Raw genomic sequence first — 16,221 nt, 5'->3', positions numbered from 1 at the left:
TATTTGGTGCTGGCCTTGACCAACATCTGTCCTGCAAATGTGCAAAAGCGTCTTGTCCTTTTCTCTACAGTTCTTTCCTTTCACACATCTCTCTCTCTCTCGCCTTTTAACGTCCAAACAATTCCAGCAAGACGTTGTATGTAAATTGTTTCAACATTTTAGCACGGTAACAAAGTGCAAGCCAAACAACTGAGTCAGTTGGACATGTTTTTCTAATAACTTTGTGGTGGTCCGGCTCAACGTGGCACTGCCTTCTAAAACCTCCTCCCCTTCCTCCTCCTCCTCCCTCCAGTGAAAAGCCACGTGAAGTCTGTTCCTTCTCCTTTACAACTTTGTAGTGTCAATGCTGGCGAACATACAATAGGACTTAAAAAAACCAAAAAAACCTTAACATGTGTATCACCATCTTTCCTCCACCGGAACCTCACACGAGCAAGCCGTTTAGCAACAGAGGCAAGGAAAAACTCCCTCTAAAGAAGACACTTTGAACAGTGTTGATAATGTCTGGAACTATAGATGACCTCTTACATGACAGATAACTAACATTTGCAAGCAGTTTGGCTACAGAGGCAAGGAAACACTCCCTTGAAAGAAGACACCCTGATTATGGAGTGTCTATATTACATCATACATTAAATAAAACCAACATGAGCAAGACTTCCGGACGGCTTCGAAGCGATTCTGGACCACCATCCGCCGCCTCAGGAAGGGGAAGCAGTTCATTATCAACACCGTGTATGGTGAGGATGGTGTTCTGCTGACCTCGACTGCGGAAGTTGTGGATCGGTGCAAGGAATACTTCGAAGACCTCCTCAATCCCACCAACACGTCTTCCTATGAAGAAGCAGTGCCTGGGGAGTCTGTGGTGGGCTCTCCTATTTCTGGGGCTGAGGTTGCTGAGGTAGTTAAAAAGCTCCTCGGTGGCAAGGCCCCGGAGGGTGGATGAGATCCGCCCGGAGTTCCTTAAGGCTCTGGATGCTGTGGGGCTGTCTTGTTTGACAAGACTCTGCAGCATCATCGGGGGGCGGTACCTCTGGATTGGCAGACCGGGGTGGTGGTTCCTCTCTTTAAAAAGGGGAACTGGAGGGTGTGTTCTAACTATCGTGGGATCACACTCCTCAGCCTTCTCGGTAAGGTTTATTCAGGTGTACTGGAGAGGAGGCTACGCCGGATAGTCGAACCTCGGATTCAGGAGGAACAGTGTGGTTTTCGTCCTGGTCGTGGAACTGTGGACCAGCTCTATACTCTCGGCAGGGTCCTTGAGGGTGCATGGGAGTTTGCCCAACCAGTCTACATGTGCTTTGTGGACTTGGAGAAGGCATTCGACCGTGTCCCTCGGGAAGTCCTGTGGGGAGTGCTCAGAGAGTATGGGGTTTCGGACTGTCTGATTGTGGCGGTCCGCTCCCTGTATGATCAGTGTCAGAGCTTGGTCCGCATTGCCGGCAGTAAGTCGGACACGTTTCCAGTGAGGGTTGGACTCCGCCAAGGCTGCCCTTTGTCACCCATTCTGTTCATAACTTTTATGGACAGAATTTCTAGGCGCAGTCAAGGCGTTGAGGGGATCTGGTTTGGTGGCTGCAGGATTAGGTCTCTGCTTTTTGCAGATGATGTGGTCCTGATGGCTTCATCTGGCCAGGATCTTCAGCTCTCACTGGATCGGTTCGCAGCTGATTGTGAAGCGACTGGGAAGAGAATCAGCACCTCCAAGTCCGAGTCCATGGTTCTCGCCCGGAAAAGGGTGGAGTGCCATCTCCGGGTTGGGGAGGAGATCTTGCCTCAAGTGGAGGAGTTCAAGTACCTCGGAGTCTTGTTCACGAGTGAGGGAAGAGTGGATCGTGAGATCGACAGGCGAATCGGTGCGGCGTCTTCAGTAATGCGGACGCTGTATCGATCCGTTGTGGTGAAGAAGGAGCTGAGCCGGAAGGCAAAGCTCTCAATTTACCGGTCGATCTACGTTCCCATCCTCACCTATGGTCATGAGCTTTGGGTTATGACCGAAAGGACAAGATCACGGGTACAAGCGGCCGAAATGAGTTTCCTCCGCCGGGTGGCGGGGCTCTCCCTTAGAGATAGGGTGAGAAGCTCTGTCATCCGGGGGGAGCTCAAAGTAAAGCCGCTGCTCCTCCACATCGAGAGGAGCCAGATGAGGTGGTTCGGGCATCTGGTCAGGATGCCACCCGAGCGCCTCCCTCTGGAGGTGTTTAGGGCACGTCCAACCGGTAGGAGGCCACGGGGAAGACCCAGGACACGTTGGGAAGACTATGTCTCCCGGCTGGCCTGGGAACGCCTCGGGATCCCCCGTGAGGAGCTGGACGAAGTGGCTGGGGAGAGGGAAGTCTGGGCTTCCCTGCTTAGGCTGCTGCCCCCGCGACCCGACCTCGGATAACCGGAAGAAGATGGATGGATGAATGGATGGATGAGCAAGCACCTTGGCGACGGAGTCAAGGAAAAACTATCTCCAACCAAACGTTGAACAAAATCGATTATGTCTGTAACCATAAAGTACCTCTTATAAGACAGAAAACTAACATGAGACAGCAGTTTGGTCACAGAAGCGAGGAAAAACTCTTGCATGAGCAAGCACTTTGTCGTTGGAGGCAAGGAAAATCTCTCAAATGGGAAAAAAATAATAGAGTGTGTCCGGATTGATAATCTCAAACACTAAATGAAAGAAAACTAACATAAAAAAGCAGTTTGGCGACAGAGGAAAAGAAAAACTCCCTTGAAATAAGACACCTTGACCAGAATCAATTATATGTGGAACCATAAATGACCACATACATTACAGAAAACTAACATGAGCAAGCAGTTTGGTTACGGAGGCAAGGAAAAACTCCCTTGAAAGAAGACACCCTGATTATGGAGTGTGTCTATATTACAGCAAACATTAAATAAAACCAACATGAGCAAGCACCTTGGCGACGGAGTCAAGGAAAAACTATCTCTAAGAAAGACACGTTGAACAAAATCGATTATGTATGTAACCATAAAGTACCTCTTATAAGACAGAAAAGTAACATGAGACAGCAGTTTGGTTACAGAGGCGAGGAAAAACTCTTGCATGAGCAAGCACTTTGTCGTTGGAGGCAAGGAAAATCTATCAAGGACAATATCTCAAATGGGAAAAAAATAATAGAGTGTGTCCGGATTGATAACCTCATACACTAAATGAAAGAAAACTAACATAAACAAGCAGTTTGGCGACAGAGGAAAGGAAAAACTCCCGTTTGGGAAGACACCTCAAACAAAACCGGGACTATGGAGTGTGTCTATAACCACAGATTACCTCTTACTTGACAGAAAGCTACAGCAAAGGGCTTTGATGTCAGAGGCAAAGAATAACTCCCTTTTGGGAAGACACCTCGAACAGAACCAGGACTATGGATTGTGTTTATAACCACAGATTACCTCCTACATTATACAAAGCTAACACGAGCAAAGCACTTTGGCGACGGAGGCAAGGAAAAACTCCCTTTTGGGAAGACACCTCTAACAGAACCAGGACTATGTAGTGTGTCTATAACCACAGATTACCTCTCACTTAAGAGAAAGCTAACACCAGCAAGCGTGTTGGTGACAGAGGCAAGGAAAAACTCCCTTCTGGAAAGACACCTCGAACAGAACCAGGACAAGGTAGTGTGTCTATAACCACAGATTGATTACCTCTTACTTTATAAAAAGCTAACACCAGCAAGCGCTTTGGTGTCAGAGGCAAGGAAAAACTCCCTTTCGGGAAGACACCTCGAACAGAACCGGGACTATGGAATGTGTCTATAACCACAGATTACCTCTTACTTTATAGAAAGCTAACACGCGCAAGCACTTTGGCGATGAAGGCAAGGAAAAACTCTGTCTAACAAAGACACCTCAAACAGAACCAGGACAAGGTAGTGTGTTGTTGCGTTTTGGACCAGTTGTTCCTCCCAGGGAATTCAAGTCACAAGTTGCTCCCAAGCTCTTTACGACACTTAAAGCTGAGTTGAAAAACCACCAGAGACAGAATAGGTATTTTGTAATATATTGGCAAAGCTTTGCAGATATATATACATTTGAGACCAGTCCAGCATAGGATACATTTTATCGCGCCGCCAAAATTGTCTGCCTTCCCGACCCAAAACCCTCTCCCCTCTTCCCTCTCTCTAGTCAAAACAAATGCTTATTATCGCTCTCTCTAACATTCCTCATTCAAGGTTAAGCACACAGTTTTGCAGACAACCAAAAGACCACAATTGGAAGAACACAAGTTGTTTTCAAATATGACTATGAAATAAAAGTAGTAACACTTAAATTCGGATATATGTAAATATCTGCCTCCGACAGTGTCTATAACCACAGATTGATTATCTCTTCCGTTATAAAAAGCTAACACCAGCAAGCACTTTGGTGTCAGAGGCAAGGAAAAACTATGTCTAACGAAGACACCTCAAACAGAACCAGGACTAAGTAGTGGGTCTGTAACCACAGATTACCTATTACTTTATAACAAGCGAACACCAGCAAGCACTTTGGTGTCAGAGGCAAGGAAAAACTCCCTCTCGGGAACACCTTGAACAGAACCAAAATGTTGGAATGTATCTAGAGCCATTAATAACACATCTATGAAAGAACAAAACGAGCAAACAAACACCTCGAACAGAACCAGGACTAAGGGGTGTGCCTATAACCACAGATGACCTCTTACTTTAAAATAAGCTAACACGAGCAAGCACTTTGGTGTCAGAGGCAAGGAAAAACTCTTTCTAGGATACACACTTCAAACAGAACCAAGATTTTGGAGTATGTCTAGAGGTTCAGTGTATAGAAGTGTCCTACCATTCTTTGCTGTTTTACTTTTGCACAGCGTTTTTTTAATGGTCGCTTAATCAACTGGATAACACATTTTGGTGACTAATTATCTGTGTTCGTGGGTGTTAGAGTGAGAGAGAGTCAGCCAGATGAAAAGAGACAAATTAAAAATGAATAGGACACACCGGTCTATGGTAAAACTGCAATATTTGCATGTAGAGTACTACAATGGCAACATGTAGAGTACTACAATGTACTACAATGGCAACATTGCTTGTGACTGATTATGTTTGTAAACAGACAGGATGTCCAAGCACTGGCGAGTCTAGAAGTAGTATAGCGTGAAGAGTTTTTATTGCATGTCTTATGTAACGCTCCTGCATGCTGAGATGTTTGATGTGAACAGCTGCTGACACCAGGCCCCTCGGGTGGGATCCTCACCGGCTCCTTGGCAGGAAGACTCGGAACCCCGGTACCTCCAGCCAGAAACAAAACAACACAGATTTCAAACACTGAGGAACCTCCTGGCTCCCGGGCCAGTGACGAAAGAGGTTTCTTCCGAATGTGGTTTCTCCTTGCCTCCGTCGCCTCGATCATGTTGGTTTTCTTGTATGTATGGCTCTTGAAACACTCCATAGTCTCGATAATGTTTGGGGCTTTTCCTTCCTTGTTCTCCTCAGCCTTCCCGGTAAGGTCTATTCAGGTGTACTGGAGAGGAGGCTACGCCGGATAGTCGAACCTCGGATTCAGGAGGAACAGTGTGGTTATCGTCCTGGTCGTGGAACTGTGGACCAGCTCTATACTCTCGGCAGGGTCCTTGAGGGTGCATGGGTGTTTGCCCAACCAGTCTACATGTGCTTTGTGGACTTGGAGAAGGCATTCGATCGTGTCCCTCGGGAAGTCCTGTGGGGAGTGCTCAGAGAGTATGCGGTATCGGACTGTCTGATTGTGGCGGTTCGCTCCCTGTATGATCAGTGTCAGAGCTTGGTCCGCATTGCCGGCAGTAAGTCGGACACGTTTCCAGTGAGGGTTGGACTCCGCCAAGGCTGCCCTTTGTCACCCATTCTGTTCTGAACTTTTATGGACAGAATTTCTAGACGCAGTCAAGGCGTTGAGGGGATCCGGTTTGGTGGCTGCGGGATTAGGTCTCTGCTTTTTGCAGATATTGTGGTCCTGATGTCTTCATCTGGCCAGGATCTTCAGCTCTCACTGGATCGGTTCGCAGCCGAGTGTGAAGCGACTGGGATGAGAATCAGCACCTCCAAGTCCGAGTCCATGGTTCTCGCCCGGAAAAGGGGGGAGTGCCATCTCCGGGTTGGGGAGGAGACCCTGCCCCAAGTGGAGGAGTTCAAGTACCTAGGAGTCTTGTTCACTAGTGAGGGAAGAGTGGATTGTGAGATCGACAGGCGGATCGGTGCGGCATCTTCAGTAATGCGGACGCTGTATCGATCCGTTGTGGTGAAGAAGGAGCTGAGCCGGAAGGCAAAGCTCTCAATTTACCGGTCGATCTACGTTACCATCCTCACCTATGGTCATGAGCTTTGGGTCATGACCGAAAGGACAAGATCACGGGTACAGGCGGCCGAAATGAGTTTCCTCCGCCGGATGGCGGAGCTCTCCTTTAGAGATAGGGTGAGAAGCTCTGTCATCCGGGGGGAGCTCAAAGTAAAGCCGCTGCTCCTCCACATCGAGAGGAGCCAGATGAGGTGGTTCGGGCATCTGGTCAGGATGCAACCCGAACGCCTCCCTCTGGAGGTGTTTAGGGCACGTCCAACCGGTAGGAGGCCACGGGGAAGACCCAGGACACGTTGGGAAGACTATGTCTCCCGGCTGGCCTGGGAACGCCTCGGGATCCCCCGGGAGGAGCTGGACGAAGTGGCTGGGGAGAGGAAAGTCTGGGCTTCCCTGCTTAGGCTGCTGCCCCCGCGACCCGACTTCGGATAAGCGGAAGAAGATGGATAGATGGATGGATGGTTTTTCCTTGCCTTCTTCGCCTCGATTATGTTGGGTTTCTTTAATGTTTGAGGTAACGTATAGCTCTTGAAACACTCCATAGTCTCGATTATGTTTGGGGTTTTTCCTTGCCTTCGTCGCCTTGATTATGTTGGTTTTCTTTAATGTTTGAGGTAACGTATGGCTCTTGAAACACTCCATAGTCTCAATTATGTGTGGGTTTTTTCCTTGCCTCCGTCACCTCCATCAAGTTGTTTATTTTTAAGGTATGAAGTAATGTATGGCTCTTGAAACACTCCATAGTGTCAAATATGTTTGGGTTGTTTCCTTGCCTTCGTCGCCACCATTATGTTGGTTTTCTTTAATGTTTGAGGTAATGTATGGCTCTTGAAACACTCCATAGTCTCGATTATGTGTGGGTTTTTTCCTTGCCTCTGTCACCTCCATTAAGTTGTTTATGTTTAAGGTATGAGGTAATGTATGGCTCTTGAAACAATCCATAGTCTCGATTATGTTTGGGGTTTTTCCTTGCCAATGTGCTTGCTCATTCAAGGATAATTTGGCTTTCTCTAACATAGTGATTCAAGACTCGCTTCATGGTTTTGGTTCCGTCCAAAGTTTTTCTTCCTTAGGGGGAGTTTTTCCTTGCCTCTGTCACCAAACTGCTTGCTCATGTGGGGTTCGGTTGGTTTTCTTGAATGTGTGAAGGTGTTGGTTTTACATGTACTCCATTAAAGGGGCTACTTCCTCATCTCTGACACTAAAGCACTTGTTCATGTTGGTTTTCTTTAATGTATGATGTAATCTAGGGTTCTAAACACGTGTCATAGTCTTGGCTAATTTGTCAATTTTTTTAAATGTATAAAGTGATGTATGGTTTTACATATGCTCTAAAGTCTTGGTCCTGTCAAAGGTTTCTTCCTCAGAGGAACATTTTCCTCGCCTCTGACGGTAAAGCTCTTGTTCATGTTGGTTTTCTCTAATGTTCTTGCTCATGTTATAATCAGCTCCTAAACATGGCGATACTGGCTTCACAGTCTTGGTTCTGTTTGAGGTTTCGTCCTTCTGATACTAAAGTAGGTGCTCTTGTTGTGTTTGCTTTAATGTACGCAGTGATCAATGATTGTAAACATGCTCCATAGTCTTGGTCTGGATAGTTTTTTTCCTTGCCTCTTGTCGCAAAAATGCTTGCTCAAGCTAGTTTTCCTGATTGTACATAGGTAATAGACAGTTCAAGACCTGTTTCGTAGTTTCGATTGCATTATAGGTTTCTTCTTTAGAGGAAGTTTTTCCTTGCGTCGGTCAGTGCTTACTCATGTGGGGTTCAGTTGTTGTGTTTTTTTTTTAGTGAATGTATGGTTTGTTCTTTAGAGGGAGTTTTCCTTCCTAGTCAGTTGGTTTTCTTTAAAGTATGTTCTAATGCAGTGATTAGCAAACTGTAGTTTGTAGGCTCCATCAAGATCCCTTGTGTCAGGTTCTGATGACATCTATTAAACAAGACATACTCAATATTGAGGAGAAAACGTGTCGACCTGTAACCTCTTAGTGTCACCCACGCTCTGCCAAAAGATTGCACTCCTCCTTCTTTATTTGACTTAATAAACGGCGATGAAAATCGTAGGGAGGAAAGAATATGAGCCTATACAGAGCATCTATGAGCAGGCACTTAGGGAAAAAAGCTAAGAAAATTATTTCCAACTCACAACATCCACTCTTTCCTGAATATGGAACCCTGCCATCAGGGAGAAGACTCCGGGTCCCACTATGCAAATTTAACCGCCTTAAATGATCATTTGTCCCAGCCTCCATTAAGCTGACCAACAATGTGCAATAGAATTTTAATACATAGGTTAGCACTTGTTTAGCACACAGCACTTTAGCACATAGCACTTTAGAACTAAGCACTTTAGCACACAGCACTTTATCCATGAGCTCTAGTGCAATGCACATTGGTACTTTATCTTTATCTCCATACTGTAGATTTTATGCCTACATCAAAGTGCCACCTATGTCTATCATGCTCCATGTTCTGATGTTTAAATGTTAGTTGTATGGTTGTGGTTGTGTCTGTGCTTGTGTTTTTGTTCTGTTGTTTTTGGGTATGTTAAGAAAGCAATGATGCACTGTGCCCAAGACAAATTTCCCCGCGGGGACAATAAAGTTGAACCTTGAACCTTGAACCTTGGACTTTCTCCCCCCACCTGATCACAGCTGCTTCCAGAGGGAAGTGGGTCGGAAACAGCGTTGCCTTTGGTTACCGAACAGTTCAAAAGAAGAGGTCGTAAAATAGTTCAAAAAGAGTTCCATAAAATAGTTAAAAAAAGGTTCGTGAAATACTTCAAAAAGAGTTTGTCTGGAAATTGGGCAGATCCTGCCATCTATCCACTTTGAAGTCAAAGTGGAGTTTTACGAGCCTTCCTCCTGGTAGACCCCAAAGACAGCTCCCGTCCCCCTGCCAGGAACTCAATGTAATACAAAGCTTTTGTGATAATTTAGAAACAATTATTCTAACACCTTGATTGAAGTATAGTGTTTTCTTTACCAGTTGTTTATGTGAGAGCATTTCAGTAGTGTGTATAAGAGTGTTTCAGTAGTGTGTATAAGAGTGTTTCAGTAGTGTGTGTGTGAGAGAAAAACATTTCAGTTGTTTATGTGAGAGCATTTCAGTAGTGTGTATAAGAGTGTTTCAGTAGTGTGTATAAGAGTGTTTCAGTAGTGTGTATAAGAGTGTTTCAGTAGTGTGTATAGGAGTGTTTCAGTAGTGTGTATAAGAGTGTTTCAGTAGTGTGTGTGTGAGAGAAAAACATTTCAGTTTATGTGAGAACATTTCAGTAGTGTGTATAAGAGTGTTTCAGTAGTGTGTATAAGAGTGTTTCAGTAGTGTGTGTGTGAGAGAAAAACATTTCAGTTGTTTATGTGAGAGCATTTCAGTAGTGTGTATAAGAGTGTTTCAGTAGTGTGTATAAGAGTGTTTCAGTAGTGTGTATAAGAGTGTTTCAGTAGTGTGTATAGGAGTGTTTCAGTAGTGTGTATAAGAGTGTTTCAGTAGTGTGTGTGTGAGAGAAAAACATTTCAGTTTATGTGAGAACATTTCAGTAGTGTGTATAAGAGTGTTTCAGTAGTGTGTATAAGAGTGTTTCAGTAGTGTGTGTGTGAGAGAAAAACATTTCAGTTGTTTATGTGAGAGCATTTCAGTAGTGTGTATAAGAGTGTTTCAGTAGTGTGTATAAGAGTGTTTCAGTAGTGTGTATAAGAGTGTTTCAGTAGTGTGTATAGGAGTGTTTCAGTAGTGTGTATAAGAGTGTTTCAGTAGTGTGTGTGTGAGAGAAAAACATTTCAGTTTATGTGAGAACATTTCAGTAGTGTGCATAAGAGTGTTTCAGTAGTGTGTAGAAGAGTGTTTCAGTAGTGTGTATAAGAGTGTTTCAGTAGTGTGTGTGAGAGAAAAACATTTCAGTTGTTTATGTGAGAGCATTTCAGTAGTGTGTATAAGAGTGTTTCAGTAGTGTGTATAAGAGTGTTTCAGTAGTGTGTGTGTGAGAGAAAAACATTTCAGTTGTTTATGTGAGAGCATTTCACTAGTGTGTATAAGAGTGTTTCAGTAGTGTGTATAAGAGTGTTTCAGTAGTGTGTATAAGAGTGTTTCAGTAGTGTGTGTGTGAGAGAAAAACATTTCAGTTTATGTGAGAGCATTTCAGTAGTGTGTATAAGAGTGTTTCAGTAGTGTGTATAAGAGTGTTTCAGTAGTGTGTGAGAGAAAAACATTTCAGTTGTTTATGTGAGAGCATTTCAGTAGTGTGTATAAGAGTGTTTCAGTATTGTGTAGAAGAGTGTTTCAGTAGTGTGTATAAGAGTGTTTCAGTAGTGTGTGTGTGAGAGAAAAACATTTCAGTTGTTTATGTGAGAGCATTTCACTAGTGTGTATAAGAGTGTTTCAGTAGTGTGTATAAGAGTGTTTCAGTAGTGTGTATAAGAGTGTTTCAGTAGTGTGTGTGTGAGAGAAAAAAATTTCAGTTGTTTATGTGAGAGCATTTCACTAGCGTGTATAAGAGTGTTTCAGTAGTGTGTATAAGAGTGTTTCAGTAGTGTGTGTGTGAAAGAAAAACATTTCAGTTTATGTGAGAGCGTTTCAGTAGTGTGTATAAGAGTGTTTCAGTAGTGTGTATAAGAGTGTTTCAGTAGTGTGTGTGTGAGAGAAAAACATTTCAGTTGTTTATGTGAGAGCATTTCAGTAGTGTGTATAAGAGTGTTTCAGTAGTGTGTATAAGAGTGTTTCAGTAGTGTGTATAAGAGTGTTTCAGTAGTGTGTGAGAGAAAAACATTTCAGTTTTTTATGTGAGAGCATTTCAGTAGTGTGTATAAGAGTGTTTCAGTAGTGTGTATAAGAGTGTTTCAGTAGTGTGTGTGAGAGAAAAACATTTCAGTTGTTTATGTGAGAGCATTTCACTAGTGTGTATAAGAGTGTTTCAGTAGTGTGTATAAGAGTGTTTCAGTAGTGTGTGTGTGAGAGAAAAACATTTCAGTTTATGTGAGAGCATTTCAGTAGCGTGTATAAGAGTGTTTCAGTAGTGTGTGTTCGGGGCGGAATAGCTCGGTTGGTAGAGCGGCGGTACCAGCAACTTGAGGGTTCCAGGTTCGATCCCTGCTTCCGCCATCCTAGTCCCTGCCGTTGTGTCCTTGGGCAAGACACTTTACCCACCTGCTCCCAATGCCACCCACACTGGCTTAAATGTAACTTAGATATTGGGTTTCACTATGTAAAGCGCTTTGAGTCACTAGAGAAAAAGCGCTATATAAATATAATTCACTTCACTTCACTATATTCAGTGTTCCATAAAACAACTCTGCCTTGTTTAAATGAACACGTAGGCCTACTACGCTACTGTATTTTCATGTTGATCCTTATGTTGGTACTTGTTTTCTGAGGTGGTTCTTGGTGAAAAGAGTTTGAGAACCACAGTTCTTGACGGTTCCAGACCTGCTCACACAGTCTGTTCGAGACGTCTTCCGTAGAGGGAGAGCGACACAATAACATGAGTCCTTTGTTTGCTTTGCCATTTTTAACCACCGCGTTAATAAACAGCACGCAGCGTGTGGTGTGTTTGTCTTCAGATCGCGGCTACTGCGACTGCGGGAAGTGCGAGTGCGACGACGGCTGGTTCGGTGAGGCCTGCCAGTTCCAAGAGGAGTGTAACCTGACCGGGAAGAAAAGCCGGGAGCTGTGCAAAAACCCACAGGGGGTGGTGTGCTCCAACAGAGGTGTGGTGGCGCACACACACACACACACACACACACACACACACTTACATCACACATGCATTATTCATCATTAATGCACACCATTAATAAGAAGATACTGATGAGGAACGTTAAGCGAGCATGAATTAATCTTCTCCAGGATAAACATTTATAATTGCATTCTTAATGGAATATTGATTACATTAACAAGCTGGTTCTCACATTTAAAGCGGATGTAGAAATCAGTCCCTTCCAGGATTCCACCACGTCATGGAAATTCAACTGATCCCGGCAGAATATGCTGGGCCTCGCAACTTTGTCCAACATTTGCAACTTCCCTGTACATTTTGGACAATTAGCGTAATTTTGCCGATATTATCGGCCGATAAATGCTTTAAAATGTGATATCGGAAAGTATCGATATCGTTTTTTTTTTATTATCGGTATCGTTTTTATTTTTTTAATTAAATCAACATAAAAAACACAAGAAACACTTACAATTAGTGCACCAACCCAAAAAACCTTCCTCCCCCATTTACACTCATTCACACAAAAGTTTTTTTTATTTCTGTTATTAATATTCTGGTTCCTACTAGGGATGTCCCGATCCGATATTTGGATCGGTCGGCTGCCGATATTTGCCAAAAATTGCGTATCGGCAAGGCATGGGAAAATGCCGATCCAGATCCAGTTTAAAAAAAAACTCTGGTCCGTGTTTTCCAACGCACAGATTTAAATAATACATTCCACTTTTCTGCTGCTCCGTAATTTCCGTTCCGCATTTTCCAGCACACCTTCAACACATCCACAGGTCTGTGGATTCTCACGCAGTTGCTTTTAGCTGCTGGCATTACACGACAGGCTCTTCTCACTCTTTCCTGTGTCTCCCTCTCACAGACAGCAAGTGCACCTTCTTACACACGTCACATACTGTCACGACATACGTCACATACGTATACGTCCTCCCCGAGCAGAGAGGTAGCAGCATGGCTAACGTTAGTTGTGATGCTAGCGCAGCCGTGCGAGCAACGCTCCCTCTAAGGTGCTCGCCTGTGCAATTGCGCACTGTTTAAACGTCCTCTGCGCATAGCAAATCTATGCCACGCACAAAATCTAATAAAAAAATAAGCGCAAAACAATTTTCGACACACCGACACGACAGAGAAAACAGTTTTCGTCATCATTGTTCAAATATTGTGACGTCTGTCGAGACGCTTATCTCCATTTGGTGCCACACGCCCACACCACCAAAATGCCGAGGCAAAAATTTCCACATCAACACCGTATGAAAAAATAGTGATTTTTTTAGTTGTGATTTCCTTCTCTGCATGAAAGTTTAAAAGTAGCATATATTAATGCAGTATGAAGAAGAATGTTTTAATGTAGACATGCAAGCCTTGAAAGAAAATGTTGAAAATCAAGACTACATTTCCTGCAAATGGGTGCATTTCTACCCTATATTTGAACTTTAGATTTATTCTCATATCAAACTCTTTTGGCTGTCTTTTTGACACTTACATCCGGCGCCCCCCTCCACACCCTGGATTATAAATAATTCAATGTGATTATCTTGTGTGATGACTGTATTATGATGATAGTATATATCTGATAGTATATATCTGTATCATGAATCAATTTAAGTGGACCCCGACTTAAACAAGTTGAAAAACTTATTGGGGTGTTACCATTTAGTGGTCAATTGTACGGAATATGTACTTCATTGTGCAACCTACTAATAAAAGTCTCAATCAATCAATCAAAACACATAGAATCATCATACTGCTGTGATTATATGCATCAAGTGTTCATTCAAGGCTAAGGCAAAATATCGAGATATATATTGTGTATCGCAATATGGCCTTAAAATATCGCAATATTAAAAAAAGGCCATATCGCCCAGCCCTAGTTTCAATGATGCCATTTCTGTTTGTCATGTATAATTTTGTCTATTTTGTGTTTATCCTTGAATAAACAGGTCAGTTTCTTGTTACCAACCATTGTGTATTATTCAAACTCTCCTAATTCAGCTGGCTAGTTGTTATCAAGAGTACTAAAACCCTTTTCAACATGATTCTGACAACTAAGTAGGCTAAATAACTTTAAACTTTAATTCGGATCGGAAGTGCAAAAACCTGGATCGGGACATCCCTAGTTCCTACATTATATATCAATATATATCAATACAGTCTGCAAGGGATACAGTCCGTAAGCACACATGATTGTGCGTGCTGCTGGTCCACTAATAGTACTAACCTTTAACACTTCATTTTACTCTTTACATTAATTACTAGTTTCTATGTAACTGTTTTTATATTATTTTACTTTCTTTTTTAAAAATGTTTTTAATTTATTTATATTATTTTATACATTTTTAAAAAAAGGACCTTATCTTCACCATACCTGGTTGTCCAAATTACCGTATTTTCCGCACTATAAGGCGCACCGGATTATTAGCCGCACCTTCTATGAATTACATATTTCATAATTTTGTCCACCAATAAGCCGCCCCGGACTAAAAGCCGCGCCTACGCTGCGCTAAAGTGAATGTCAAAAAAACGCTGCGCTAAAGTGAATATCAAAAAAACAGTCAGATAGTTCAGTCAAACTTTAATAATATATTGAAAACCAGCGTTCTAACAACTCTGTCCCAAAATGTACGCAAATGTGCAATCACAAACATAGTAAAATTCAAAATGGTGTAGAGCAATAAATAGCAACATAATGTTGCTCGAACGTTAATGTCACAACACACAAAATAAACATAGCGCTCACCTTCTGAAGTTATTCTTCATTCGTAAATCCTTCGAATTCTTCGTCTTCGGTGTCCGAATTGAAAAGTTGCGCAAGCGTGGGATCCAAAAATGGCCGGTTCCGTCTCGTAGAAGTCATCGGGAGTCAGTGTCGCTGTTGTTGTGCAGCAGTTCTGTGAATCCTGCCTTCCGGAAAGCTCGGACCACAGTTGTGATCGAAACTATCTGCCCAGGCATTTACGATCCACTGGCAGATGTTGGCGTATGTCGACCGGCGCTATCTGCCCGTCTTAGTGAAGGTGTGTTCGCCTTCGGAGCTGTGTGAAAAAAGCCACCCGGCCTCTTCGCGTAAACTTCCCTTAACCACTCGCTCATCTTTTCTTCATCCATCCATCCCTTCGAGTTAGCTTTTATGATGACGCCGGCTGGAAAGGTCTCTTTTGGATGGGTGGAAGTTAGCATGGCAAGCTAGAACCACAGTGAAGGATGACTCCTCATTCCCTGTGGTGCGAATATTCACCGTACGTGCTCCCGTTCCACAGTGCAGTTCACAGGAATATCAGTTGCTGTGAAATACGGTAGTAATCCGTGTGCGGATGGAGAGATTGCGTCTTTTTATGATCCGGATCCTTGTCGCGTAGTAGGAGCCATTTTGTGGTCTTTACAGATGTAAACAGGAAATGAAACGTACGGTGATATCCGCGCGTTTTTTCTTCTTCTTCCGGGGGCGGGTGAAGCGCTTCCTGTTCTATGGGGGCGGGTGCTTTCCTTGGCGGTTGCTTGCGTAGAAGAAGAAGCGCTTCCTGTTCTACCGGGAAAAAAGATGGCGGCTGTTTACCGAAGTTGCGAGACCGAAACTTTATGAAAATGAATCGTAATAAAGCGCACCGGGTTATAAGGCGCACTGTCAGCTTTTGAGAAAAATTGTGGTTTTTAGGTGCGCCTTATAGTGCGGAAAATACGGTAGGCATACTAATGTGTTAATTCTACGACTGAATATATCGGTTGATATCGGTATCAGTGGATATCGGTATCGGTAATTAAAGAGTTGGACAATATCGGAATATTGGATATCGGCAAAAAGCCATTATCGGACATCCCTAGTTTGAATAGGTTAAAACATGTGGAAATGGTGAAAGTTTGAAAAATGGGCCAATTCATTTTGAATGGGAAAAATGCCCCGTAAAACCGGGAATTCTGGGAAGTCTGGGAATTTTTGGAATTTGTCAACGGAAAGCGATTCTCGAATAGGCTGAACAGTTTGAAGTTGGAACGGTTTGAATCGGGTGAAAAAATGTGGAATGTAGAGCGCGCCAAAATCTGGGGAAGAAGAAGAAGTTGAATGATAAATTTATGAATTTTAGTTTAGAAAACCATAACTAAAACTGCTTTGAAGACGGCAGAACAGTAACAACGTGATACTTGCGCACCATTAGCTTGTACGCGTGCTACATGCTAGTCATTTAATAGACAGTTTCCAGTTTCTTAAGGCAGT

At 43.3% G+C, this 16,221-nt stretch overlaps 1 protein-coding gene across 1 annotated transcript in view; it reads left to right on the top strand.

The window, feature by feature from the left end:
* Positions 1–16,221, top strand: part of itgbl1 (integrin, beta-like 1) — a 122,655-nt gene that overhangs the window by 52,856 nt on the left and 53,578 nt on the right. The window contains exon 3 of the mRNA XM_061970739.2: positions 11,851–11,997. Coding sequence (XP_061826723.1) covers positions 11,851–11,997 — 147 coding nt within the window. The remainder of the gene's footprint in view (positions 1–11,850; positions 11,998–16,221) is intronic.

This window comes from Nerophis lumbriciformis, linkage group LG13 (assembly GCF_033978685.3).
Source record: "Nerophis lumbriciformis linkage group LG13, RoL_Nlum_v2.1, whole genome shotgun sequence".
NCBI classification, from domain to species: Eukaryota; Metazoa; Chordata; class Actinopteri; order Syngnathiformes; family Syngnathidae; genus Nerophis; species Nerophis lumbriciformis.
The sequence above is the reverse complement of the archived record's forward strand: the minus strand, read 5'-3'. Positions and strand labels throughout refer to the sequence as shown.